Source organism: Triplophysa rosa, linkage group LG18, assembly GCF_024868665.1.
Source record: "Triplophysa rosa linkage group LG18, Trosa_1v2, whole genome shotgun sequence".
Classification (NCBI taxonomy): Eukaryota; Metazoa; Chordata; class Actinopteri; order Cypriniformes; family Nemacheilidae; genus Triplophysa; species Triplophysa rosa.
The window spans coordinates 929,733-956,809 of NC_079907.1; the positions used below are offsets into that span (position 1 = coordinate 929,733).

The 27,077-nt window shown below is 37.1% G+C and overlaps 2 protein-coding genes across 3 annotated transcripts; both read right to left on the bottom strand.

Moving 5' to 3' along the window:
• Positions 1-1,068: 1,068 nt before the first annotated feature.
• On the bottom strand, positions 1,069-10,474 carry LOC130569016 (uncharacterized). Of its 2 annotated transcripts, XM_057358345.1 has the most exons (9): positions 7,194-10,474; positions 7,001-7,053; positions 6,809-6,853; positions 3,480-3,659; positions 3,190-3,296; positions 2,657-2,799; positions 2,348-2,482; positions 2,052-2,104; positions 1,069-1,952 (listed from the first exon to the last, which is right to left on the bottom strand). In XM_057358345.1, the coding sequence occupies exons 1-9, from the start codon at positions 7,348-7,350 to the stop codon at positions 1,941-1,943; spliced, it is 885 nt and encodes a 294-aa protein (XP_057214328.1). In that variant the 5' UTR covers positions 7,351-10,474; the 3' UTR covers positions 1,069-1,940. The 2 variants fall into 2 exon arrangements, with proteins under 2 accessions (XP_057214328.1, XP_057214329.1); XM_057358346.1 differs by lacking the exon at positions 6,809-6,853 and having other exon boundaries at positions 1,076-1,952.
• A 115-nt stretch (positions 10,475-10,589) lies between these two features.
• Positions 10,590-17,395, bottom strand: LOC130569017 (uncharacterized). Its single transcript, XM_057358347.1, has 7 exons — positions 16,235-17,395; positions 16,042-16,094; positions 15,559-15,724; positions 15,389-15,441; positions 14,910-15,075; positions 14,740-14,792; positions 10,590-14,423 (listed from the first exon to the last, which is right to left on the bottom strand). Exons 1-7 carry the CDS (start codon positions 16,389-16,391, stop codon positions 14,286-14,288), a joined length of 786 nt encoding a protein of 261 aa, XP_057214330.1. The 5' UTR covers positions 16,392-17,395; the 3' UTR covers positions 10,590-14,285.
• Positions 17,396-27,077: the final 9,682 nt, after the last annotated feature.

The window sequence follows — 27,077 nt, forward strand, 5'->3', positions numbered from 1 at the left end:
GCGGCGCTGTTTGCCTCATTCTACATTTTAACCTCCAGTATCAGGAAGAGGAAGCATGCACCCTTGAGTTTATTCTGAGGTTGGACACTTACGCATTTGTCATTCATATACAGTGCTGCTGAAAACTTTACACCCCTCTTGCAGAATCTGGGAAAAAGCTGAAAACTTGGGGAAAATAATAGGAATTTTGAAAATGAAGATTTATTTTAATGGAGTCCTGCCCTGAGCAAGTTATTTCAGAAATGTTAACATATAGTTCACACCAAAAAATAATAACAGAATTTCTAAAAATAGTCCAGTGCAAAAGTTTACACGCCCCTGATTCTTAATACTGTATAATGACAAAGAATGACAGTTTTTATGTTTTGTTATAGTTGTTTAAGGGTTTCTTGTTTGTCCCGAGTCATTTATCTGTCCACTGGTTTTCAGAAAAATCATCCAGGTCCAGAATCTTTGCATTTTCAGCATTTCTGGATATTTGATTCATGTCCAGTATTAGCAGTATGATGTTGAGATTCATTCTTTATACATTAAGGACAACCACGAGACATTTCTCGACATCAACCCGGAGCGTGGATCAAAAGCCAAGAAGGGGAAAGTGACTTCAAAGAAGACTGGCCAAGTTGTGCAAAAAAAGAACAGCCCACAGGCGTCCTCTCTTCTGAGAAAACTTACAGACTTTGAATGGAATTTTGTTTACACACTTCCACTATCCACTGTAATTGGAGTAAAAGGAAGCAAGGTTCCTGCATTGTTAATGATGTGCTGTTAACTGTTAATTGCAATACAAAAGTACAGCTGGCATTCCTACCAACTTGTTTATATAATGCGTTAACTGGTGGAGAGCACTTGATTGTTAATGTTCTGTTAATTGTTAACGGTTCTTTTAACTGTTAAGTGAATTTATTTCATACAGCTGACATTTCAGCCAAAATGTTTATACAAGGAAATTTTCTAGCCTTTGCATCAGAAATAAACATTTTAAATTCTAAGACTATTGTTTTCTATTTCCATTTAAGACTACTGATATGAAAATAAAAGTAAAAATTTTCATGTTTTAAGGAAAATGATATTCTGTGTAGAAATAAAATTTATTGCAATATATTACACGTTGTAATGTTGTAAAATTAAGTGGCATTACAGTATAATACAGTACTTAATACAGTCATAGTTCTGTAAAGATACAGTAATTTGCTGGCAACCCAGCTGCCAGAATGTAAATTGAGGGTGAAAAGATTTACAGTACACACTGTAAAAAAATAAAAGTACAGCATGATACTGTATCTGGCAACTACAGTACAATACTGTAAATATTGTTTACAGTTGTGGTTCTGTAAAAATACAGAATGTGGCTGGCAACCCAGCTGCCAGTACGTATTATCCCGTTAAAACAACATATTTCGATTTAACGACATATGATCTCGTTATTATGACATAAATGAGTGGAAAAAATAAAATGTACGTGGCAGCAATACGCCACAGTATAATACAACTTAAATGATGGAGAAAAGTCATTTGAATGTAAGATCAAGGACGGTGGATGTAAGATACTGCAGATCACCCTTGTTTTCTAAAGAATTCACAATATTTGCGGTTATGTGAAATAATTGCGATGTGACGATTATTTAATAATTGTGACAGCCCTACCAACAAACACCTGATAACCCTAAACTAAACTAAGCCAAACGCTAACAAACATTCTAAATGCTAACTGAAACAGATCTGGGAAAAACCAACAAACACCACATTCTAAAATCTAATTTACACCAAGACAACAAACGGCAACATGCTAAAAGCTAATCACATGCTAATTAACGTTCTAAAAGCTATGAATGTATCCTATAGAAATGTGAGTGGGGGGGTTGTGGCTTATATACTGTATGTAGAAAAACTGTTACCAGTGGAGCACCTCAGTTACCTCTGGAGGCCGATTACATTCTTCAATCTAAGAGCTGGAGAGAATATTTTCCTTTGAATACGGTATAAACACTCTTGTACAGCTGTCATACACTGTGTTTTCAATTTTGTCTATTAGCAACCAAACATTTTACCTCATCGTTGTCTTGTGTGGCATCTTCCACAGGTGTCACCAAGCTTGTTTGTGCTACATATGAAAACAAAAATATCCACTTAATAAACAGACATGGTTCTTCATTTAAATGTATTTTATAAATTGACGAATTGAAGTCTCTTTGTCCTAAATTTACTTACTGATTAGTTATTCTTTATTCCATATTACCAAATAGTGGTAGCTGAAGTGTTAATATAGAACTACAGATTTATAATTGTAAAAATTAACTACAGCTTGTATAACTACATTTTTAAGAGAATGAAATGCACACTATACCTCGCCATAAAGCCAGCGGTGTGGTTGAAGTGAACGGAGCTCTTTGTGATGAATAGTAATCATTTGTCCTACAGGTTGGGTAGAAACCACAGAAACCACAACCTCTGTGGTTTTTCTTTTCCACCAGGAGGTGAGCTGCATGCCATAAATTTCAACCAAATATGACACATTGTTAAACATCAATTTGAATGTGTTTCAGTTTGTTTTCTTTTTTTTTAAACCAATATATTCTTTCTTTTGAATGTTCATACAAATAATAACCTTTAAAAGTGACTATTTTGAACTTTTGATACTATAAAGCTTTCTTACTTGATGCTGTGTGGTTACTGATGTCTTGGATGGTTCCTGAACTACTGCCTTTCCGTTTCTTCTTGGTCCCCCTGCAGGGATGAACTAGGCTGTAGTGAAGACTTGTGTTTCCCAGTGGGACCCGTAGGCACTGAGGAGTCAACCTATCAACAGTGTGTTTGAAAAACAATCAAATTCTTAAGGATCCTCATGTAACACTGCTTCCATTTGTCTTTAAATGTCCTGTTTTAAATATGTTTAAAAAAAACATGTAAAAGACTCCAATGGTTTGTAGATGTTTTAGTTGTAAATTACATTCATTTTTTTATTAAGTAACACATATTAACATAATATTAAGTAAAGATTTGTGTAGTGTTTGAAATAACAGAAAATAAAGTGATGAAAAGGGGGTTTTGCTGTTATATATCTATGAGTAGTAAACTATTTCGGATTGGCTGAAATTTCCTTGGCTGCAGTAGAGCTAAAAGTGTTAAGCTTAATATTATTACTGTTAATTCTGTAGAAGGCACGACAGCTTTACATTTACAGTATACCTTATTTTTGGAGGTCTTGAAAGGAAATGGCTTCCGGAGTGGTGTGACATATCTCCCCTCTTTTTCTGCTGGCATTCCTTCCACTTTTCTTGGTCCACTCTGTATGTCTGCACAAAGTAAGGTATTGATGGAAGTAGTCATTGAGAATTGAAATAACTTTGTATAACTGTTTTAGATATCAATACATACAATGGGATGACATACAAAATGTAATTTTCTTCATATATACTTTTACTTAAAAACTGTTACCCATCACAAATTCAATGACACCTTTATTAAAGTATTCAAACTTTTCTTTTGAAAACTCTTTTGGAGTCTTCATACTCCTTCAGGAGAGCAGTGTGACTCAACGGATAGCGGGCCACAAAGTCATCAAGCCTAGTGAGCCGGCCAGAGGAAAATCGAATGTGCTTTAAATCCCACTGGCTCTTTTCCATGATTCCCTGGGTTTTGTTGTCCTCTGTTCTGTTCTGAAAAAGGTACAAAAAACAGGTGAATTTGTAACATAATTTAGCTGTTTATATTATAATTACTTGTCTTGTCAGCTTTCTCAGGGAATTCTATCTCTTAGAGCGCAGCTTGTATTGTGGTCCCGTCCCATGTCGTCCAAGGTAACCTTTGAACAAAATGAAATAAAGCCATGCGTTTAATTTTCTGAAAACAAACCAAGATTTTTCTATCTAAAATGGGTTGATTAATTCTGGCAAACCTAGCATTATCCCGCTCCACAATCCAGCATATGGCAGAAGGTATTTATTGAGGTGATTGGTAAGACCCCCGCAGTAATACACCTTTTGCGCTCCGTGCTTGTCGAGTGGAGCCTGGGAAATAATTCCCTCGTAAGGTGTAGTAAATTTGTTGGTTCCTGTAATGTCCTAAATGTAATGCAACAATGTGTTAATATTCAGGTGCGTTTCTACATTGTAGGAGTTCATGCATGTCAACCCCGAGGCCTTTGCAGCTAAGTTGGATGGTCGCACTCCAGGGTTGTGGAGGAAAGAAAAACGCTAAAATGCCAGAAATGAGGTGGTTTTATTTACAAGTGCCAGTAGAATCCCAATGTGCAGCAGGTGTATTTACAAGTCCATATACAAAGTGCAAAATAACTATAAAAAAAAAGAAAAATATTTATAAGTTGGCTAAACCCTCTCGCTATCTCATCTCACATTGGCACACTGTCTCACTATACGCGCTTAACTCACTCAACGAGTTCTGACTCTTTCCTGCAGCAGCAGCAAACTTTTAAATAGCTCTAGCCCCTCCCATGGGCTAAACCATCGTGTCAGGTAAACCAGTTAGCAAAATAAGCATAAAATACTTCACATTGCCATATATAGAAATGCTTAAATCCAGCTTAAGACAGAGTCTATATCAAAATAAGAGTCTGTCGTCACAGGATCTCCGTGACAATGCACAATTCAATAGAAGACATCAGCCTTCGTAAACAATAACCAAGAAAAAATGACTGAAAAAAGTTTCTGCTTTGACCTTTTTGACAATGCCCATGTCCCTGGGCAGGAATAAACTCCAGTAATACACAAGTCCTGTCGGATATGTACTTGGTGCCATTTGTTGTTGATGTTGTGTATTTTTGTCAATGATTTATTTTTTTGATGAGTAGTTACTTTTGTTTGTGAGCACACGTACATCACACAACGCACATAAAAGAACCACATCAATGATACAAGAAATAAACCGTTATTAAAAATACTGCTAAAAAATGACCATTGTCAGGGTTTTGTCTTTGTTTTCATTTTGTTCACTGTCTGTTCATCTACAGTTGACCCAGCTTTCCCATGTGTTTCATCTCATTCACCCGTTTGTCCCCTCAGTTACGGATGAATTAGTATCATTGCGCGTGTATAGTTAATTAGCACCCTTGTTTTCCATGTGTACAGTTTCTGTCTGTTCTTGGTCAAGCTTTGTTTAACGTCATGTGTGATTGTGCTATTGTTCTCCTCCGTGAATCCCGTTTATTGTTTTGATTGTTATATTAAAAGTTTCCTGAATAGATCTCCTTTGTTGTGTGCTTTAAGACAGCTCATGACAACCAGACTGCTAGAAGTGTTTGAGGCTGCAGATGCGGTGGACCTTATATTTCTTATACATTTCTATCTTGTTATATTAAATGATGCTGTGTTGTGGTCTTCGAGTGGCAAGTAATTCATTGTATTTTTTATGTAAATGTAGTATGGCTTACCAGACAACACACACTACAGTTACTTTCTGTACAGACAAAAGGCCTTGTTGTTCAGATGCTGTCCTACTGTTGTTGTACTTACATGTAATGCAATTGTTCCATACATGTGTTTTGTAAAATAGAAGTTATTTCAAATATTTATTGTCGTAACGTACTTGAAGCTAAATACTCTCTCTCTCTCTAAGGAATTTATCCAAGTACATTTTCACTCAAACAAGTTCACTTCATTACCGTTTCTTTACAGTACATTTACTTGATAATAACAGTATTCCTTCACATCTTTGTGAAAGTAAAACCATACACGTTCCGATGTAAACCTAGTTTTGACATTTACCTTCAAGCCCTCAGCATCACTTTTTGACTTGGTAGTCACATCCCATGTAGTCCCTGTTCTCTGCCACCAGACTGCGGGTTTTTAAAGTGTTTCTCAACACTGGCCCCACAGGATGGACTTGAGAACACAACAGCAGCACTTTGAACCATGTCATCAAGTTCTTTTAAAGTGCTTGCTGTTGTGAGGGAACCAAACACATGCGTGGCCAGATGGTAGTGTTTTGGCACACTGTGAAACGTAACGGAATAATTAGGTTCAAGAATATAACTATGATCTTCAAAGTAATATGCAAGCGTAACATGATGACTTCAAATAAAATTGTACAATTTACACTAACGGTCAACAGGATTTGCAGGGTAAGATTTTTTAATGTTTTTAAAAGAAGTGTCTTTTGATCACCAAGGGTTCATTTATTTGATCCAAAACACAGAGAAGAAAAACAGTAATATTGTGAAATATTATTACAGTTTAAAATAACTTTTATATTTGAATATATTTTAAAGTGAAATGTATTTCTGTGATGGCAAAGCTGTATTTTCAGCATCATTACTCTAGTCTTCAGTGTCACATGATCCTTCAGAATGATGATAAAGTTAACACAAAGATACCCGCTAGTAATGACTAAAGTATAACCAAATCCTTCAGAAGGAGTTTACAAAAACCTCAAAAACTATTTTAGTCAGAGTTTTCATGCTTTTCACTTTAAAATACTGTTCCAAATAATTAGTAATTCTCTCGGAGGGATTTGGTAATATTTTAGTCATTACTAGTTGGTTACCATGATCCTCATTTTATAATTAATTATACATTAAGCATTATACGTCCCTCCTGAATAATAAAAAAATGGCATGAAGTTAGACAGACCTCACAGAAATAACATATATGGATACCTAAATGGTTGAATGGTGCTACGTAATTGATGTTACATGCATTTGGCTAATGGTGTGTGGCAAACAATATAATTGTTTGCCACACAACATTAGCCAAATGTCATTGGCGTAAGTATTAACCTTACTTAAATGTCCAAAAAAATCCAGCTGTGTAAAGCAAATGGGGGTAATAAATTTAATATAAGATGCAGTTACCATTGCACGCTCTTCGACATCTTTTCCGTCCTCAGTTGGTGCAAGCTACGATTTTCGTTGTTTACCAAGAAACACAAATTTGTTGTGTACTTTATCATAAATGAACAAAAGCTCACCACAGCACTAGCATTTCCAAAGCAATGTCTTCTTTTGAATTTGATATTAAAGGAAATAAAAAGAAAGGACATTTACCTCCACGTTGTCTTGTGTGGCATCTTCCACAAGTGACACCAAGCTTGTTTGTGCTACATATGAAAACAAAAATATTCACTTAATAAACGGGCATCGTTCGTCGTTTTAATGTATTATACATTGATGAATCGAAGTGCATACATGGCAGAAATGACATTAGCCACAAATAACGTTAGAGAAACATGTTTTTTACCTGTGACAAACACCTCGGATTCACTAGAAACGCTCGAGGAGTCGATCTCAGGAGACGCTTCAGGTTTACACTCCTTGCACGAGCAGTCGATGACCACCGGCATGCAAAAGAAGTCCTTGAGCACTTTTCCCAGCCGAGGGCGTCGAGCTTTCGCCATTTCCACACGATTTATGCCGTTTTTCAGCAGACACAACCGTCGCGTGCAGAGAAATTAAGCTTCTGTCACTGCGCGTGGGTTATAAAGACTTTCGTGTCAATATACACAAATTAAGCGTTTCTAACGTATTTTTACTTCTAAAGTGCGGCACTAGATGTTATTGATCATTTATTTTAGTTGTTTATTTGCAGTTTAAAGGTTTTACCAGCGTTGCTATTGTAACGGCCACATAATGTTTTAAGGCGTGCATGTGACTTTAAGACGCTTGATGAGCACGCGCAGTCGCAGAGAGGTGAAGGAGAGTGATGGTCGCTCTAGCTCTACCGCTGACCACGTGTGTACGCTATTTTCTTTTGTTTGTGACGGTACCACAGTGTTTTGTTTCCGTTTCTGTACTCGCCCTTTTATATGTGTGTAACAGGAGTGCTGGTGCAAACCGCTAAAAAAGTTTGTCAAATGACTATCTAATGGACTCGTGTTTCCTTCTCCTCTGGCCATCTGTGTCAATCCGGGTAACGTTGGCTCTTAACTCTCTGGCCCGCCGTTACACTATGGCACCGGACACGATCTGACCGCGTGCGCTGTGGTTAACATTACCTCTCTACATAATACAATCCAAATTGTTGGACAAAAGTTCAATTCATCGCAATAATCTCAACATCTTAAAAACTAATGATATTTCAAAAATATGTATATATGATAATAAATAATGACACGGTGTCTCATAAAAAAATGTTTATTAACACAATTTTAATCGTTTTTTGTCCGCACACTGAGATCAACACACCCACAAACGTCTATCAAAAATTTTACATCTGCAAAGTGAAAAAAGGTACAAAAACATCTTAAACAGACTCAAGAGCAACATTTCACCTCAAGCTTTTGTCAATCCTCATAGAATAATCAGCAACATCACTCTTTCCTAGACACAGCTACAGGGGGTAATTGCTAAAGCCAGACTTACAAATGAAAATGGAGTACAAATAGAAACCCACAAATATATTATATAAATATATAAAGTAATATAATAATAATATATAAAGAAAAATCTACATGTCAAATGATCAGGTGTTGAAAACCAAGTTTAAAAACACTTAGAACAAACTAAAGTTGCTTATAACTTTGCAGACAGTGCCTGTTATGATACATCGCAAGTTTTATTACACAAAAGTGTGGCAAAGATACAGCCAAATGACCGTTTAGTTATTTATCGGCTATTTAATTAAAATAATTGAGTTACATTCATCCTCAAGCTCAACAACCACTCAGTTTCCTTGACATTTACTGGTTTATAGAACAAAGCCACTGGACCTGGAATCATAGGAAGCAGAACATCACTGTCCACAACAATACATTTACATTTAGTCATTTAGCAGACGCTTTTATCCAAAGCGACTTACAGAGAGTTCAGGGAGCAATAAGCGATATGTCACACAGGAGCAATAATACAACAGGTGCTAATGCAAAGTTACTAGCTTCAGCAAAAGCCAGACCAATAGCAGTCGAGCGAAAGAGAGAGGGTTAGTGGGTTTTTTCTTCTTCATTTGTCTGTCAAGTATTCACAGAAGAGATGGGTTTTAAGTAGTTTTTTGAATGTTGTGAGAGATGTGGTTGACCGGACCGAGTTAGGAAGAATGTTCCACCAGGAAGGAGTTGTGAAGGACAATGAGCGGGAAAGCGATTTACTGCCCTTATGAGAAGGCAGTACAAGACGCCGCTGGTTTGCTGAACGCAGGGTTCTTGATGGAGTGTAGGAGGGTGTGAAAGTGTGCCGGTGCAGATCCAGTGATAGTCCTGTAGGCAAGCATTAGTGACTTGAATCTGATACGGGCTACAACCGGTAGCCAGTGGAGAGAGATGAAAAGGGCCGTCACATGAGCTCTTTTGGGCTGTTGGAAGATCAGGTGCGCTGCTGCTTTCTGAACCAGCTGGAGTGGTTTGATAGCCATTGCAGGAAGACCAGCAAGGAGAGCATCACAGTAGTCCAACCTTGAGATGACCGGGGCCTGGACAAGGAGTTGTGCCGCAACGCATACCGGCATGCCGCGTTGTCTTTGCAATGTGATCATTGAAGGACAGCTGTTCATCAAATATGACGCCGAGGTTCCTGGCTGTTTTGGAAGGCGTGATTGTGGTATTACCAAGTTGGATGGCGAGATCGTGTTGCACCGTGGGGTGTGCCGGAAACACAAGTAGTTCTTTTAGAACTGGGTGTCGTCAGCATAACAATGATACGAGAAGCAGTGTGCCCGTATGATGCTGTAACGCATCTATTTTAGTCACATATACAAACAATTAAATAAATAAGGGGGATCCATTCATCTGAGAGTAGAGCCAAGTGTATTCAAGATAAACAGTGGATAACCCAACCATACAAGATAAATTCTTTACAACATCATCACTTTGGGCATTTCAGTCCAGACATAAGTTTGAAACCAAACCAAGAGTTCATGAGTCCGACAATAAAGCACAGTAGAGATAGTTTAACAGTTCACCAATCCGTAGTGTAGAAATCCAATAGGTAGTAATCCGAATTAAAAAGCATAATCCGTAAAGAATCAATGTGATCGATGGTGAAGAAATTATAGTCCAGAGGAAATGTCCATCTTGTTATATTAATGAGGCTAACAATGAATCCCCTAAACAAATATACAAAACATAAATAAGAATATACAACTCACAATACTGACAAGTAAAAACAGCACAACTTACTATGAGCTGTAGAACCAAAGAGGCTCCTCATAATGGGGTTAATAATAGCATAAAGCTGAGCCTAGCAAACACTCACAGCCATGCTTGCACCTCTATAACCAGTCTTGACCACATGACCTTTTTTTAAAGGGACAGACCTCCTAAGACAGGCATGGAGAGGCATTACAATAGAAAAATATGGACCAGTTTCTCAAGACTGTTACAATGCGTCCCAAGGATGTCGTGTAGAAGGAAAAAAGCAGCGGTCCAAGCACCGATCCCTGAGGGACCCCAGTGATCATGTGGTGAGCAGTGGACAGCGAGCCCCTCCATGACACCCTGAAGGATCTGCCGGAGAGGTAGGATTTGAACCAGCGGAGAGGAGTGCCTGAGATTCCTAGAGATGACAGGGTTGCTAGCAGTATCTGGTGATTGACAGTGTCAAACGCTGCAGATAGGTCTAGCAGAATCAGGACCGAGGATATTCAAACAATAATGTCGAATTATCTTGTGTAAATTAGGTACATTGGACAAGAAGCACAATATAGTTCAAGTTCAAAAATAAGTTTATTTACACAAGAGCTTTGACACATGAACTCAAGTAAAAAAAATGAAGAAAAATGTGTTCAGTACTCAATCAACTTTCCTTAAAGGCGCAGTTTTTGATTTACAGCGGCCACTAGTCTTGTATTATAGATTTACAATGAATCTCTCAGTCTAAACACGACGGTGGCCACCACAGTACAAAAAGATGTCGTCAGCGATGTCTTATTTATTACATAAAATAAAAGGTCTGTGGATTTTAAGTATAAAGAGAAGGATAAAAGTCAGGCAGGAGCTAGGACCTGCGCTAATAGTATAAGGACTTTCCAGCAGAGACGCGTTAGGACCCGCGGTACTAAGTCTTTTAGCGGAGATACTCAAAGATATCTATGGAGATACTTTCCAGCAGAGTCGTTGGAGAGAAAGATTGTCTTAAATCACCCCCGATGAGGTTGCTTTGATTCGGATCAGTATGTGAGTAACATTGTTTTTTCTGTTAGTTAGAACCAAGATATGTTGTTGTAATGTTAGCTGTGTGACGGAGCAGTTTTGAGCCTCATTGTTTATCTGGAACCGCTTTAATATTGTACTCGTCCAGATACTGGAGCGAGAGAGCGTTTGACTCTTTTACTCAATGATAAATAAACGTATAGTTAATCCGTGGGTCACATGCGTTCCGAACCGTAGAGCACGGTCCGTACGGATCATCCCACGATCCGTTTCACCACGATACCGCAGCGGAGAGGAAGAGGAAATGCGCATTGTAGAGTTGTTTGTTCGTTTAGGGCTGCTGTACAAAACATGGCGGCGAGTTCAATGTATGAAGGGCCGCTCTGTATGTAGATATAAACAGCTTATTCTAAGGTATTACAAACTTAATGGTTCATTACGTAAAGTCTTTATTCACCTCTGAAGAAATAGTTTTGTATATTATATTGCATTTCTGTCAATAGATCCTCCTAAAAACCCCGTATTGTTCTTTTAACTCAACTTTTATTTATATAGCGCTTTTTACCATTTCCATAAAGCAGCTGTACATGAAAACATGATAACTATAAGCAATACATTAAACCAGGGGTCTTCAACGTTTTTAAGGGCAAGGACCCCTTAGATGAGAGATATATGGGGCAGGGACCCCCTTACACTAAATGTGTGAACAGAGCTATTTAAATAGAAACAACCCTTATTGTCACAGGTATATCATGTTAAGACATTACATTAGCACTACTATGCATGTTATTGTTGCACATACATACTTTCTGTGTATTATTTTATTATTAATATAGATTGTTTGATTATTTGAAGGGATTTGCAGCATGGACAATTTACTTGTCCTGAACCTTAGTTTTTATTAAGGCTTCAATGAGATGACTGAGCCTGGTTACTGGCACAAAGACTATTCTAGTGGAGGTAGAGGTTGTCTCTGGATGCGAAAGAAATCAGTGCAGATGTTATGCATTCTGTTGTAAAAGCAGGCCGTTTTATTAGGGTCATTCTTTTTTGTCTTCCGCTTCTCTGCGTTGCAGAACACACCGCTATTTTATCATTCTGAGCTCCGTTGTCTTTCTCGTAGATCAGCATTGTCACAGGTAATATAATATCCAGACTATAAATTTCTTAAGTACAAAATTCTAAAGCTGATGTCAGCAGCCCCCGGCGAGCAAAAGGAGTGCAGCCAGTGTGCAAACAGTGGCGAGGAACCCAAAACTCCAGTGGAGAAAAAAAACCTCGGGAGAACCCAGGCCCAGCCAGGGGAACCAGTTCTCCTCTGGCACTACTGCTGCATCTCTACAAGCACGACAGTGCTTGCACAACTAGGCTAAAAACATAATAAAAGAGGTAGATGATAGATTTAACATGATCTATATCTTTCTATCTAAAAGTCTAATAGTTAATTGCAGTTGCAATATAATATAATAATACTATGCTGATGTCCAACATCTGAAGACGCTGATGATCAATTTTTTTTCTTAATTTACCCACTGTGTTAAATAAAAACATAGGGTTGTGCTGATTTTCTTCTATTATGGATGAAAAGAAGGCTGATCTAGATGTTTTTCCTGCATGTTCAAATTCTATTCTTCCATGCTATGCGAAATTCCTCTAATTATGTTTTTTTTAAAGTTACGCTCCATTTTCCAGGCTGCTCTCTTGAGAGCGTGCGTGTGCTCATTATTATGCCACGGTGTTGGACTCCCGTCTTGAATTTTCTTTAGGCGCAACTGCGTTTAGCGTTTCGGAGAAGACCGAGTTAACATTTTCGGTGATAGTATCAAGATATTCTGGAGAATTGAGACAATTCGGGTAAAATATCGAGATTATATACAGGTATTTTAAATGATTTCTCTACCGTATTTGACCTGGGAGCTACTTCTAATTATTACTTTGCTACTTCTAATCTATTCAACTAGTATGAGCCTTCAGGTTAACACTGCAACTTTAAATTAAATACATATTAATGCATCAAGAAATTATGGTATTATAGCAAATGAATCATTAGGTGGATAAAATAACTGCAAAACATTACGTTAGTTTGTAATCAGACCATAACATTCATAGTGCTATTAAACAAATGTATCAAAACTGAATGAGATGGAGATGAGCGTATTAGATCTACCAGGTCAACCTGAAGGCTCTTACTTGCTACAATGCTTTAAGAATTGCATCATATTATATAGAATTATAAGATAATTTACTGCTACTATTACATATTTAGCCCAATTATCTATCATCTATTAAGCGAATCAGAATTTGCAATACTACCAGTTGCTAAGTGTGAAAGAAAAGAGAAGAAAGAGAAAAAAGAGAGAAAGGTCATCATGCCGAGATTCTCAGGCCGAACCGGAGCTGGATCTGTCAATCTCAGGCGTCCCCGGGAACCCGGGGATAAAACATGGATACAAAAGAAGTTGATATTAATGTAGAGGATGCTCACGTACACATGAAAATACAAAATACAACAAATAGGGCCGTCACGGTTATGAAATTTGGCTGGTGATTAATTGTCTATTAAATAATTGCGGTTACGGCGATTAATTGTCCGTTTTAAGGCTTTGACAATGTAACTATTAATGATAATTTTATTCAACGAAGAAACTATATATTTAAATATTACTAAAACTACATATTACTATAGAGTGACCTTAACAGAGAAGACTGTCTTGAGCACTTAAACTAGATATGAGCAAGTCTGGAAACAAAACTAATCAACAAAAAAATACAAAGCTAATACAACTCAAATGATGGAGAAATTGACTTTGGATAAAAGCGTCTGCTAAATGACTAAATGTAAATGTAAATTTGAATGTGAATGTAAGATCAAGGACGGTGGATGTAAAATACTGCAGATCACCCTTGTTTTCTAAAGAATTCACAATATTTGCGGTTATGTGAAATAATTGCGATGTGACGATTATTTAATAATTGTGACAGCCCTACCAACAAACACCTGATAACCCTAAACTAAACTAAGCCAAACGCTAACAAACATTCTAAATGCTAACTGATACAGATCTGGGAAAAACCAACAAACACCACATTCTAAAATCTAATTTACACCAAGACAACAAACGGCAACATGCTAAAAGCTAATCACATGCTAATTAACGTTCTAAAAGCTATGAATGTATCCTATAGAAATGTGAGTGGGGGGGTTGTGGCTTATATACTGTATGTAGAAAAACTGTTACCAGTGGAGCACCTCAGTTACCTCTGAGGAGCTCAGGAGATCCTTTAGGATTACACTCCTCACATGAGCATTCGATGACAAGCGGCATGCAAAAGAAGTTTTTCACCGCTTTTGCCACCTTTCTCCATTTTCCTTTTTTAGGAGGAGCAGTCTAATCAAAAAGAATTGGAGAAAAAAAGATAAATTCACCCGTGGATACATTCATATATACAGTCTATACCTGTGTTCTACACTGACAAAAATGACACTTTAGACAAACTTAAAAAATGACTTTTTATATTAGTTCTTTGGTTAATATCAATGTTAACGAATATTATTGTTTTACAGGCAATTTTAATCATTTACAGGCTATTAAACAGCTCAATATTATCATGAAGGAACAAAAGCTCATCACAGCACTAGCATTTCCAAATCAATGTCTTCTTTTGAATTTGATATTAAAGGAAATAAAAAGAAAGGACATTTACCTCCACATTGTCTTGTGTGGCATCTTCCACAGGTGTCACCAAGCTTGTTTGTGCTACATATGAAAACAAAAATAAACACTTAATAAACAGACATGGTTCTTCATTTATATGTATTTTATACATCGCTGGGCAGAATTGACATGAGACACATATAGAGAAAAAGTGTTTACCTGTGACAAACACCTCGGATTCTCCAGCAAAGCTCCGGGACTCGAGCTCAGGAGATAATTTAGGATTACACTCCTCACATGAGCATTCGATGACCATCGGCATGCAGAAGAAGTTTTTCACCGCTTTTGCCACCTTTCTCCATTTTCCTTTTTTAGGAGGAGCAGTCTAATCAAAAAGAATTTGAGAAAAAAAGATAAATTCACCCGTGGATACATTCATATATACAGTCTATACCAGTGTTCTACACTGACAAAAATGACACTTTAGACAAACTTAAATGTCTTATTATATTAGTTCTTTGGTTAATATCAATGTTAACGAATATTATTGTTTTACAGGCAATTTTAATCATTTACAGGCTATTAAACAGCTCAATATTATCATGAAGGAACAAAAGCTCACCACAGCACTAGCATTTCCAAATCAATGTCTTCTTTTGAATTTGATATTAAAGGAAATAAAAAGAAAGGACATTTACCTCCACATTGTCTTGTGTGGCATCTTCCACAGGTGTCACCAAGCTTGTTGGTGCTACATATGAAAACAAAAATACCCACTTAATAAACAGACATGGTTCTTCATTTATATGTATTTTATACATCGCTGGGCAGAATTGACATGAGACACATATAGAGAAAAAGTGTTTACCTGTGACAAACACCTCGGATTCTCCAGCAAAGCTCCGGGACTCGAGCTCAGGAGATAATTTAGGATTACACTCCTCACATGAGCATTCGATGACCATCGGCATGCAGAAGAAGTTTTTCACCGCTTTTGCCACCTTTCTCTGTTTTCCTTTTTTAGGAGGAGCAGTCTAATCAAAAAGAATTGGAGAAAAAAAGATCAAATAGCCTGTGGATACATTCATATATACAGTCTATACCGGTGTTCTACACTGACAAAAATGACACTTTAGACAAACTTAAATGACTTATTACATTAGTACTTTCTGTGGTTAATATCAATGTTAACGGATATTATTGTTTTACAGGCAATTTTAATCATTTACAGGCTATTAAACAGCTCAATATTATCATGAAGGAACAAAAGCTCACCACAGCACTAGCATTTCCAAATCAATGTCTTCTTTTGAATTTGATATTAAAGGAAATAAAAAGAAAGGACATTTACCTCCACGTTGTCTTGTGTGGCATCTTCCACAAGTGACACCAAGCTTGTTTGTGCTACATATGAAAACAAAAATATTCTCTTAATAAACGGGCATCGTTCGTCGTTTTAATGTATTATACATTGATGAATCGAAGTGCATACATGGCAGAAATGACATTAGCCACAAATAACGTTAGAGAAACATGTTTTTTACCTGTGACAAACACCTCGGATTCACTAGAAACGCTCGAGGAGTCGATCTCAGGAGACGCTTCAGGTTTACACTCCTTGCACGAGCAGTCGATGACCACCGGCATGCAAAAGAAGTCCTTGAGCACTTTTCCCAGCCGAGGGCGTCGAGCTTTCGCCATTTCCACACGATTTATGCCGTTTTTCAGCAGACACAACCGTCGCGTGCAGAGAAGAGAAGAGAAATGAAGCTTCTGTCGCTGCGCGTGGGTTATAAAGACTTTCTGTGTGACGTAACGACTCACCCAAGATCAACAAGATAACACATTACAGTTAAACCACAATATACACAAATTAAGCGTTTCTAACGTGTTTTTACTTTTAAAGTGCGGCACTAGATGTTATTGATCATTTATTTTAGTTGTTTATTTGCAGTTTAAAGGTTTTACCAGCGTTGCTATGGCACCGGACACGATCTGACCGCGTGCGCTGTGGTTAACATTACCTCTCTACATAATACAATCCAAATTGTTGGACAAAAGTTCAATTCATCGCTAAAAACTAATGATATTTCAAAAATATGTATATATGATAATAAATAATGACACGGTGTCTCATTTAAAAAAAAGTTTATTAACACAATTTTAATCGTTTTTTGTCCGCACACTGAGATCAACACACCCACAAACGTCTATCAAAAATTTTACATCTGCAAAGTGAAAAAAGGTACAAAAGCATCTTAAACAGACTCAAGAGCAACATTTCACCTCAAGCTTTTGTCAATCCTCATAGAATAATCAGCAACATCACTCTTTCCTAGACACAGCTACAGGGGGTAATTGCTAAAGCCAGACTTACAAATGAAAATGGAGTACAAATAGAAACCCACAAATATATTATATAAATATATAAAGTAATATAATAATAATATATAAAGAAAAATCTACATGTCAAATGATCAGGTGTTGAAAACCAAGTTTAAAAACACTTAGAACAAACTAAAGTTGCTTATAACTTTGCAGACAGTGCCTGTTATGATACATCGCAAGTTTTATTACACAAAAGTGTGGCAAAGATACAGCCAAATGACCGTTTAGTTATTTATCGGCTATTTAATTAAAATAATTGAGTTACATTCATCCTCAAGCTCAACAACCACTCAGTTTCCTTGACATTTACTGGTTTATAGAACAAACCCAGATAGCACAATCCATCTGGTTTACATCTATTTGACGTCTGCATTTACATCTGCAAGACATCTTAAATACATAGTTTGCTCATCTGCAATACGTCTCGGAGACGTCTGAACGTCTGTAATACGTCTGCTAAAGATCTGGAGATCTGCTGCTTAAAAACATCTGCTAAACATCTTAGAAAGAGCTTTTGTACATCCATTCTAAATCATAAACATCTTACAGACATCTTCTAGATGTCTATATGATGTCGGACAGCAGACATCTCCGAGACGTATTGCAGATGAGCAAATGATGTATTGTAGATGTCTTGCAGATGTAAATGCAGACGTCAAATAGACGTAAACCAGATGTATGTGTGCTATCAGGGAAGCCACTGGACCTGGAATCATAGGAAGCAGAACATCACTGTCCACAACAATACAGTTTATACAATAAAAAAAGTTCAGAATGACTTTAGGTCAAGTGAAAACTGCCTTTTGAGCCGGAGATGAAGCCAGCAGAGTAAAACTCTCCTCAGGTGGTGAAGTTAGCTTAACTCATGCCTACACAAAACCTGTTTCCATTTGTTTACCTGTAAAATTTTACTGTAAATTTACAGGCAATTTCTAACAGTATTGTACTGTATTTTTATAAAACAGTATCAGACTGTATATTTAACAGAATGGCTGTAAATGTACAGTATTTTTCTGTTTTCAGCACGCAAAATTCCTTATACAGTATCAGGCTGTAAATGCATTGCATGGTGGGATTGATTTCCTTCGCGCTCAATTTCTTTAAAATGTGAGCAGAGCCAGTGCCACTGAAGCACTTAATTTGTTAGTGTAATATCATATGAACAACATAAGCACAACGTTACATACTGTATGAAGACATGCTAGTCGTTTCGTCGTGAATTTAAATTTTTGAAAGTTTGAGCAGCGAACATTTAATCCATAGCTGCCTGTGACATTACAACTTTGAGACACTACCGACGCGGCACAAAAAATGAGAGGATAATGCAGCAAGAAGACGGGGAGAATACATTTTGTCTGTGACGAAGAGAAATGAAGTTGGTAGCAGATGGATAATTGTTGGACTGAGCATTGACACGGTAAGACACTGTTGTTTTATTCGATTGCATTTCTGAACAGTTAGCACGAGTGGACTGATTTTGGGAACGATAGCGTTACGTTAATCAAGATTTTTTGGATCGGTGTGTTAATCCTGTCGTTTTTGACGATTGAACATAAGAAATCGAAATTATAATGCCCAAACGTACTGTATGTTGCTGTCTGTCGGCGTGTTGTGATTTAACTTAGCTTAGCCTGTAACGTTACACGTATAAAACCCGAGTGAATAGTTCAGTCTGTTCTCAACTATTCCCCAATTAACTTCGATATATCTTTTGAAAGGTAAACATTTATCATGCCATTCGCACGACCTGTGTTTGATTTTCGATTCATTTTTTTAATTCAGGCTGAGTCATCTTATGAAGATCGACTGAGTGCTAACGTATGTTCGTCATAAATAGCCTTACAGTTATAATTCACTTGTCACAAAAATGATGTGGTGTCAGTTGTGTGATTTGAATCGGTCTTATCATACTGCCAGCACATGAAAATACATACAGTAGTCATGTTCCTAATGCTCATTTTAAATGTGGTATTCCTGGTTGCCCCAGAAGATTCAAAATGTTTGCTGCTTTTAAGGCTCATATACTGTATACTACATTTGAACTTTTCAGTGCAGAGGCCACACGGTGAGGTATGCGATGTGGCTGAAGACTCAAATGCACTGTCTGATTCGTTTATTGATTGTGGTGATGGTGAAGATGTTTTCTTTTACATTTTTTTTCGGAATTTGCAACACCTTCAGATGTCCAGCAATCTTTACGTTTGCCAGAAAGTGCATGCCTTATAATTCTTGGTAAGTAAACCTTAAAGCATGCTTCAGGCAGGAAACAAAATTACCTGATTTATTCCAGATGCACTGTATGTTAAGTGGAATTGTGATTTTGAAGGTAAGATGATTTAAGACTGGTTTTGTGATCCAGGGTCACATATATTAAGCTATACACATCTCTCTATACACAAGGTTCCTTTTAATATTATGCATATCTGGTTGTACCCAGATCAGTCAGACACGTCATTGTGACGTTCATGGTAAGAGCGTGTAGATGTGAGAGACTGTCAGAATGTGTTAATGTGAGAACTTCCATGACACTGACACGCTGCAGACTTCTCTCATAACCTCACAACGAGCACTCATCTGCCCCTACACAACACACGCACGTGTTAATGTGTGTGAAGCGCAAGAGAGAATACAGACGAACACAGTCTCATCTCAAAACATTACGTTCCCTAACAATGAGAGACAAAAGAGCTAGAATTAACCAGGATGATGGATAAAATTCACATCTTACAAGATATGAGAAACATTTTATGTGTTTACATGCGATTGGTGTGATAAAATTGTAAAGTCTTACCATGTAAAACTGGCAAACTGTCACATTAAGAGGTGGTTTCCCAGACAGGGCTTAAGACTAGTCCCAGACTAACTTAAAGGGATACTTCACCCAAAAATGAAAATTGTGGCATAATTTACTAAACCTCAGATTGCTGAACACACAGGAAGAAATTTGAAAGAATGTCAGATCTCATCCACCATTTACTGCTATGGTAGGGAAAATAAATACTGTGGGAGTCAATGTGGGATGAGATCTGACAATCTTCCAGATATCCTCCTGTGTGTTCAGAAGAACAAGAAATCTATACAGGTTTGGAACAATCTGAGGGTGAGTAAATGATGATAGAATTTTAATTTTGGGGTGAAGGATCCCTTTCAATGTTAGAAGTGTCTTGATTAAAAACAATTTACACTGACACAACTTAAAATATATTGATTGTTATCGATAGTGCGATTGTTTTGTCTCAAGATGCACATAGTAATGTTTTTTTTGTATCCTAATTTACCTAAAGGCCTAGTCCTGATTTAAAATAATCCCTGTCTGGGAAACCGCCCCTATAAATTCAAAGACACCAGAAAGGGATTAAATGTCACACAGGATTTACATTAATAATGCATAAGCAGACGTTCATGCACCGAGAAATATTTTTTCACCATTATGATTAAAGTTATACCTGAAATTTACAGATCAAATAACGAATAGATCAAGAAGTTCTGTATGATGCAAGCCATTTAATACTGATGTAATCTAAAAAATAAATTATTTTTATTTTTAAATTTATATTCAAATAAATTTACAAAATAGTTATTGAGCACCAACAGTTAAATGGAAAAATGTTTTTTGAGAAGCCTCATCCACACTCTTCAAACTCTTTACAAATGTTCTTGAATTTGAAAGACATAATCTGAAGGTTTTTAAAATAAACTAATGTGATATATTTATATTATAAAACTAAACTAAATACATATAACAGAAAAACTACTGTAGTATTATAAAACTGACATGGCACTTTTCGTTTTTTATTCTTTTATCAAAGTGACAACATAAACAACGTTACTGCGCATGCGCGCGTTCGTGGGCTGCTCTTAATTTCCGGTACACATTCACAAACAATAGAGCGCCCATAGATTATTTCTACACAATCAAAATAACAATAAAAAGATAACAATCAAAAGAAACCGAGAAGAAGCGCTAAACTCTTGGCTAAACTCGTCTCTTCAATATGTTGAATTTAGACTGCGATACCAAGCTCAACCGCTAGATGTCAGTGTACCATACGGTTTCTTTAAATGCGACAAAACTACACGACCCATTCAACAAATTGTTTATTTAATAGAATGAATACACAACAAAATTCAACAAATCGTTGATTTAATACAATTAATATACAATAAAATAATAATATAAATTAATATGAACATAAATTAAATAAAATATAAATAGACACTAGCCAAACACAGACCGGAAGTTAACCGCAGTCGGCGTGTGCGTCCGATAAAACAGTCTATAGCACTTTTACAATTTGTGCAAAGCAATAGTAGAAACAAACAGCAGAGGCGTAATAATGAAAAAGTATAAAAAAATGAATGAAGAAATAAAAACTCTAACCCTCAAGAGGAAAAAGATCAATTAAACAGAATACATGATATTTTTTCTGTTGTTTTGACTGAAACACAAACTCCAGCAGAACAACCAACAATCTGTCCAACCTGACTTTCGCTAAACCACCTGAGAAATGATTTGACAGACCATAGTACTTCAGTGATATAAAAGATTATCTTTGAATTTCTCTTTTGCACATTTTTTTGTGATAACGGTTTTAGAGTTAAGGGTTTGTATGAGCAAAATTCTGATAATGATCAAGACATCCTCAAGTGAAGGAATGTGAGTTCATGACCCAGAATCTTGATCTCAATCTCAGACTTTAAGACTGAAGATCTGTTTTCTGTTCCGTATCATAATCACTTCATCTTACTAGAGATGTGCCCTTAAACCAGAACAAACTGAACCGTACCGTACGGCTTTCTGTTTGATTCACAACATCTTGGTTTTTCAATAAAGTGTAATGCTATCCACATCTGTCCTGATGCTGACCCTTCACAGGTCCCTAAACAGATAAAAGCACACACTACAACACTACATACTACAGAAAGTGTCTGTTTTACATGAAAGAAATAGTTGAAGAAAACAAAACGTACCCTTCTGTTGTTTCAAACCTGCGTGAAAGACACAATAAATGTTGTTTAATTTGTGGAACATGTAATTACCCTTAATAAAAGTATGTTTTTAAATATCTTCTGTGTAATCACACACCTGGCGACAGCATCGTGTGCGTGTGTACAGGTGAGTCGTCTGGTCACCCTCAATCACCTGCACGTATCCCGCTCGACTGACAGCTTTCATTAACACAGGCCTGGGAACAGTTATTTGCTGATAAAAGCAGATCACCGCGGAGGAAATTGAATTCTGGAGGACATCAGTTCTCACGGAGAGCCCTCGGACGTCAGTCTCAATAAATGCCAAAGATATTTCTTTAATCTACGATGGAGGAACAAGTGCAGAACATTCAGCTCTGCGGATCTGAGATAAGAGAACGCAGAACACAAGGAGGAACCCGAATATCCAGAACCAAAACTGCCGAGACACAGAAATCACCTTTAGCACCTTCATCCAAGTTAACTGAACAGTACTTTCATCTGTTAAAAAGACACATTCAAAATAATTCTGACCATACCAAATACAAATGGATGAAATGACAACTGTCGTGAACATAGATATACATACATAGATGCTTCATTAGTGGCTGCTATTCTGTACATAAGTTGCCCGCCATATTGGAACAGTCGGATAGAATGTGGCATCTACCTATGTGACCATATCATGAGTATAGTTTGTCGCACATGATTGGTTCATCCGGTTCTTAAAGTGCTGTGTGATAATGTGTTTATTTAATTACTGTGATTGGCTGATGCTGCGGGGCAGTGATGCTGGATTCTCTCCATATGGACCGCACACATGCGTGCCGTGCCGTCCCAACTCCTCAAACCTGATGAATAATGAGAGTGATTACAGGTTTTTCCTGGCAGTAACTTTGCACTAAATGAGGATGAATGGCTCATTATCTTAATTACCACTGGCTCAATATTGTGTTAGTGATTGCAGATGTGTGAAACTCAATGGCTCTGCTCAGGACAACAACACGAGAAAGAATCAAAACAAATCAAAACTTCTCCGATCTTACAGCTTCAACCTCAGGCGACAGGTGACGTACTGCACGCACACACACGCGCACGCACACACACACACACACACACACACACACACACACACACACACACACACACACACACACACACACACACACACACACACACACACACACACACACACACACACACACAATCATCTGATGTGACACTGTAATATAGACAAGAGAAGAGACAAGTGATGAAAATAACTCAGTCTGGCAGAAACTGGATGGGATCAGTGTGTTTTGAGCAGGATGTGTCAGTGAGGATGGACAGACAACTGTGCATCATTCAGACAGCCTGAACCAATCAGATGTGTCAGATGAGGCCACACCCACTGGACCGACAGCAGCCCATTTGAAAAGAGCAATGCAGTCCAGTTTTACATTTTAAAATGACTGATAGGTAAATCATTACCAAAATTGAACTAAAAACGTGTCCAAAATAATGTCCTACAAACATCTCACAAAACCTTGACGAACTAAAAAAATATATGCAAAAAAACATTAGCAACACTCAGTCACGTGTCACACAACTGCATAGCAACCCATTAACAACAGCACAATAATGCCCTGCCAATAACTCAGTCTTCCATAGCAACCCATTGGAAACCACATAGCAACAACCCGCAAAACTGCATAACAACAACTCATAACAGTGTAGCATTGTGGTGCAGCAGGAAAGCATCACTCATGTTTTCTTTAGAACATGTAAAGAGGTAGAAAGTTCCAGTAATGGTAATATTCCATTGAAACAGATCGGCGTGATAAACAGGTTTAGCTGAAGTCATAAAGCACAGCTCAGTCTGACCAATCATCATTCACCTTCAGCCTGTGCATCCGGACGCCTTCAAGGACTGTATTACATTATTGACAGGTAATCTCCATTAGTAGAGATCTATTGTTTGTGTAACGTCAGGTCAGTTAGGAAAGCACAGCATTACATCACCTGTAAAGGCCTGCGTGAACTCTGACCTGACAAACTAATCATAAACTGATGATACACAACTGAATCTCATGAAAACAGAACAGACTTCATCCCAAAATCCAAAGGAAAGAAATCATATTTCCTAAAGAATATGTTTTCATGGTGTATACTAAATAACTACATAAAATGTCATTGCACTCTTAAATGGAATAAAAAAGGCATGTAAATAATATACAAATAAAATAATCTAATTATAAGATATTTGTTTTAGAGAGAGCGGCGATTTAAAACATATAATCGCGTCGATTGATAACTTTGACCTGTATTCCGCAGCATTGACGAGTCCGCCATATTCGACTCCCGCGAGATAGTAACTCCGCTACGTCTGATTGGTTCGTTCAGAAATGCTGCTATTTGATTGGTCGCTTTCTCTAAATCCCGCACACACACCTACTCTTAGCCCTAACCATAGTAGGGAAAACATGGCAGTCCGATTAAGGTTTTAAACTGCGTTATAAAAACAGAAGTGAAAGGGGAAGCTTAGTTTTTTCTCTCAATAAAATAATAAGCAATAATAAACACAAAATGTTTACAACGTTTACAATGATAAGCACAACACGTTTACAAGTTACGTGAAAAACAAAAACATTTAATCTCCAGTTGGTTTTTAAAGGTAACATTTTTTGTTGTTGTTACAAGGATTTGAAGAAACTCGCGATTAGCAAGCATTTAACTCTGTTGAGAAGGTAAAGGTTATTGTTCTTTTAAACCAGAAAATACGCAGCTTTCTGTCAATCTAATAAATCGCGTTTTTGTAGTTCTTACCCGTGATTAAATGATGTAATGTGTGTTGTTATTTTACTTTCGGAGCTGTCGGATCACGTTTGGTGGAAACTGTCGAAAGAAAATAAGATATTGAGGCAGATGTTACTTACTACAAAATCGAATAGAGCCAAAACATGTTCCAGGTGTAACCTGCAGTTCTGTGTGTCAACCACAGGTGTCGACAGAGAAACAAACTTAAAACGCACAACATCTGAAAATGACATCTAGTGGGCAACATTAATATTCACATTCAGAAAGTATAAAGAAAATATTTTTGTACATTGCAAAAATAAAAAGGACATACACTAATTAAATTACTAACTTATTAATGAATTACTTTAAAACGTTTTCTCAAATAGTTGCTCATCTGTAAACTATTCTCTAGAAGTCGCTCTCGTTGGACACTAACCAGCTCTGTTTTACAATATTATTCATTCACACGTTGACACAAACTGCTAACAGCATGCGTAAATCTCTCCTGACAGTCACATCAAAGTGCACATGAGGGCTTTATTGATGTAAACCACACAGGAATGCTGTTGCTAAGTGCACCCGTCCATCTATTTACAGATAAATCTCCCCGAATGGGCCGGGGGCATTTAAGTGGAACGTTAACAATACAGGGATGTCCGAAAGGAATTGTGCGAATGTAAGAATTCAGAATGAAATATCTTGAAGGTAAATATTTCATCAACCTCCATACAAACTTTGCTTTGGTGTAATGTGTGTGTTTCTTCCATGAGCTGGTCAATGGTTATTCATCACTTCCTGTTTCTGCTGACTTTGTTTACTGCTGCCATGGAAACACATTGAGGATGAGTTTTGAGGGTAACTGTGACATCATCACAGGCTCATTTAAGACAAATGTGTGATTGAGAGAAAGAGAGGAGGGCACTGCATCATCAGCGCTGAAATAACTAAAGCAAACATGTTTTGTTAAAAAAATATAAGAAATCTGAATTTAGAATTGAATTGCTCTTGTCTCTCTTTGGCTGCTCTTTTAATATGGATCACTTCAGAAATGCAAAGGATATAAAAACATGTTCAATTAAAGATATATAAAGCATATATATATATATATAAGGAATATACAAACACTATATACAAGTACATAAAATGTGAAATATAAAGAAGCAATAATGTTTTTTGCTCATAGTGTGAACATTAGGTTAATATGAAGTTGGTATGATGTCATATGCTGTGTCATGTGATCGATGGAGCTTTGATCTACTGTCTTTCTCTCTCTGATTATATTCTCTCTCGTCCACTGCAGTTAAATGTAAAAGATTTATACTCTGCGACTGCTGTGAGATGTTGGTGTTGAAAAGCTTTTAGCATCTCGTATCCCTGTGGAACACGGACACGTCATGTACCTGCGGACAGAGACAGACAGACTGTCAAATGTGTGAAGTGTGTGCGTGTTCACCGGTCTCAGGTGCTGAGGGGTTAGACAGGCCATCGACAGACAGACAGTGCTTGTCTCTTGTTTTCTAAAGTATAAAAATACATTTGCTTTCAGAGAACATGTTTTACTTTTCTTACCCTGTTGGCCAATAGTTTTGTTTTACGAATTAGCACCACTAAATGTTATTAGATTTATGCTTAAAACAATACAAACATCGAAGTAAAATAAACTTGATTATGTCTGTTGCTATATTTTGCTATAATCCAACATGCTCAGGCCCTTCTTTAGTGCCAGTCTGTGGGATTTTTTATCTTTAATTCTAATTCTAGCTGAGACATTAATTTTGATTAAATCAGTAATACTATGAAAAATACAATACTAATCGTGCTGTTTGCCTTAACAAACACTAGAAAAAAACAAGTGCTAATAACAATAAATCTCGAGGTTCTATGGCTGTATTATTGGTTTGAGTTTTGTGAGCATCCAGCATAATAAATTAACATCAGTCCAGTCCCTCAGCGACCAGTTTTATATTTACACGCTAATAAAATATGTCTCCAGAGGAGTGTGGCTGCAGTTTTTTGTGTGTAACATCACTAGGTTGTGTGTTCAAGGAGGGACAGCGCTGTGTGTGTGTGTTAGAGATGAGCAAGCTTCATTATGAAGTTGTTTTTTGTGTTTGTGTCTGTTAGCAGGATCTCTATTTTACACAGACACATGTTCAACATATCCAGACCACAAAAATACACGCAGTGTTGGGTAAGTTACTCTGAAAAGTAATTAATTACTAGTTACTAATTACATTAGTGTAATTAAATTAC

Coding starts and splice junctions, on each gene's coding strand:
- LOC130569016 (XM_057358345.1), bottom strand. CDS start 7,350: ATGGCGAAAGCTCGACGCCCTCGGCTGGGAAAAGTGCTCAAGGACTTC. Junction 7,054..7,193: donor ATCCGAGGTGTTTGTCACAG/GTAAAAAACATG, acceptor TTTCATATGTAG/CACAAACAAGCTTGGTGTCA. Junction 2,483..2,656: donor CAGTAACCACACAGCATCAA/GTAAGAAAGCTT, acceptor TATGGCATGCAG/CTCACCTCCTGGTGGAAAAG.
- LOC130569017 (XM_057358347.1), bottom strand. CDS start 16,391: ATGGCGAAAGCTCGACGCCCTCGGCTGGGAAAAGTGCTCAAGGACTTC. Junction 15,725..16,041: donor CCACACAAGACAACGTGGAG/GTAAATGTCCTT, acceptor CTTTTTGATTAG/ACTGCTCCTCCTAAAAAAGG. Junction 15,076..15,388: donor CCACACAAGACAATGTGGAG/GTAAATGTCCTT, acceptor CTTTTTGATTAG/ACTGCTCCTCCTAAAAAAGG.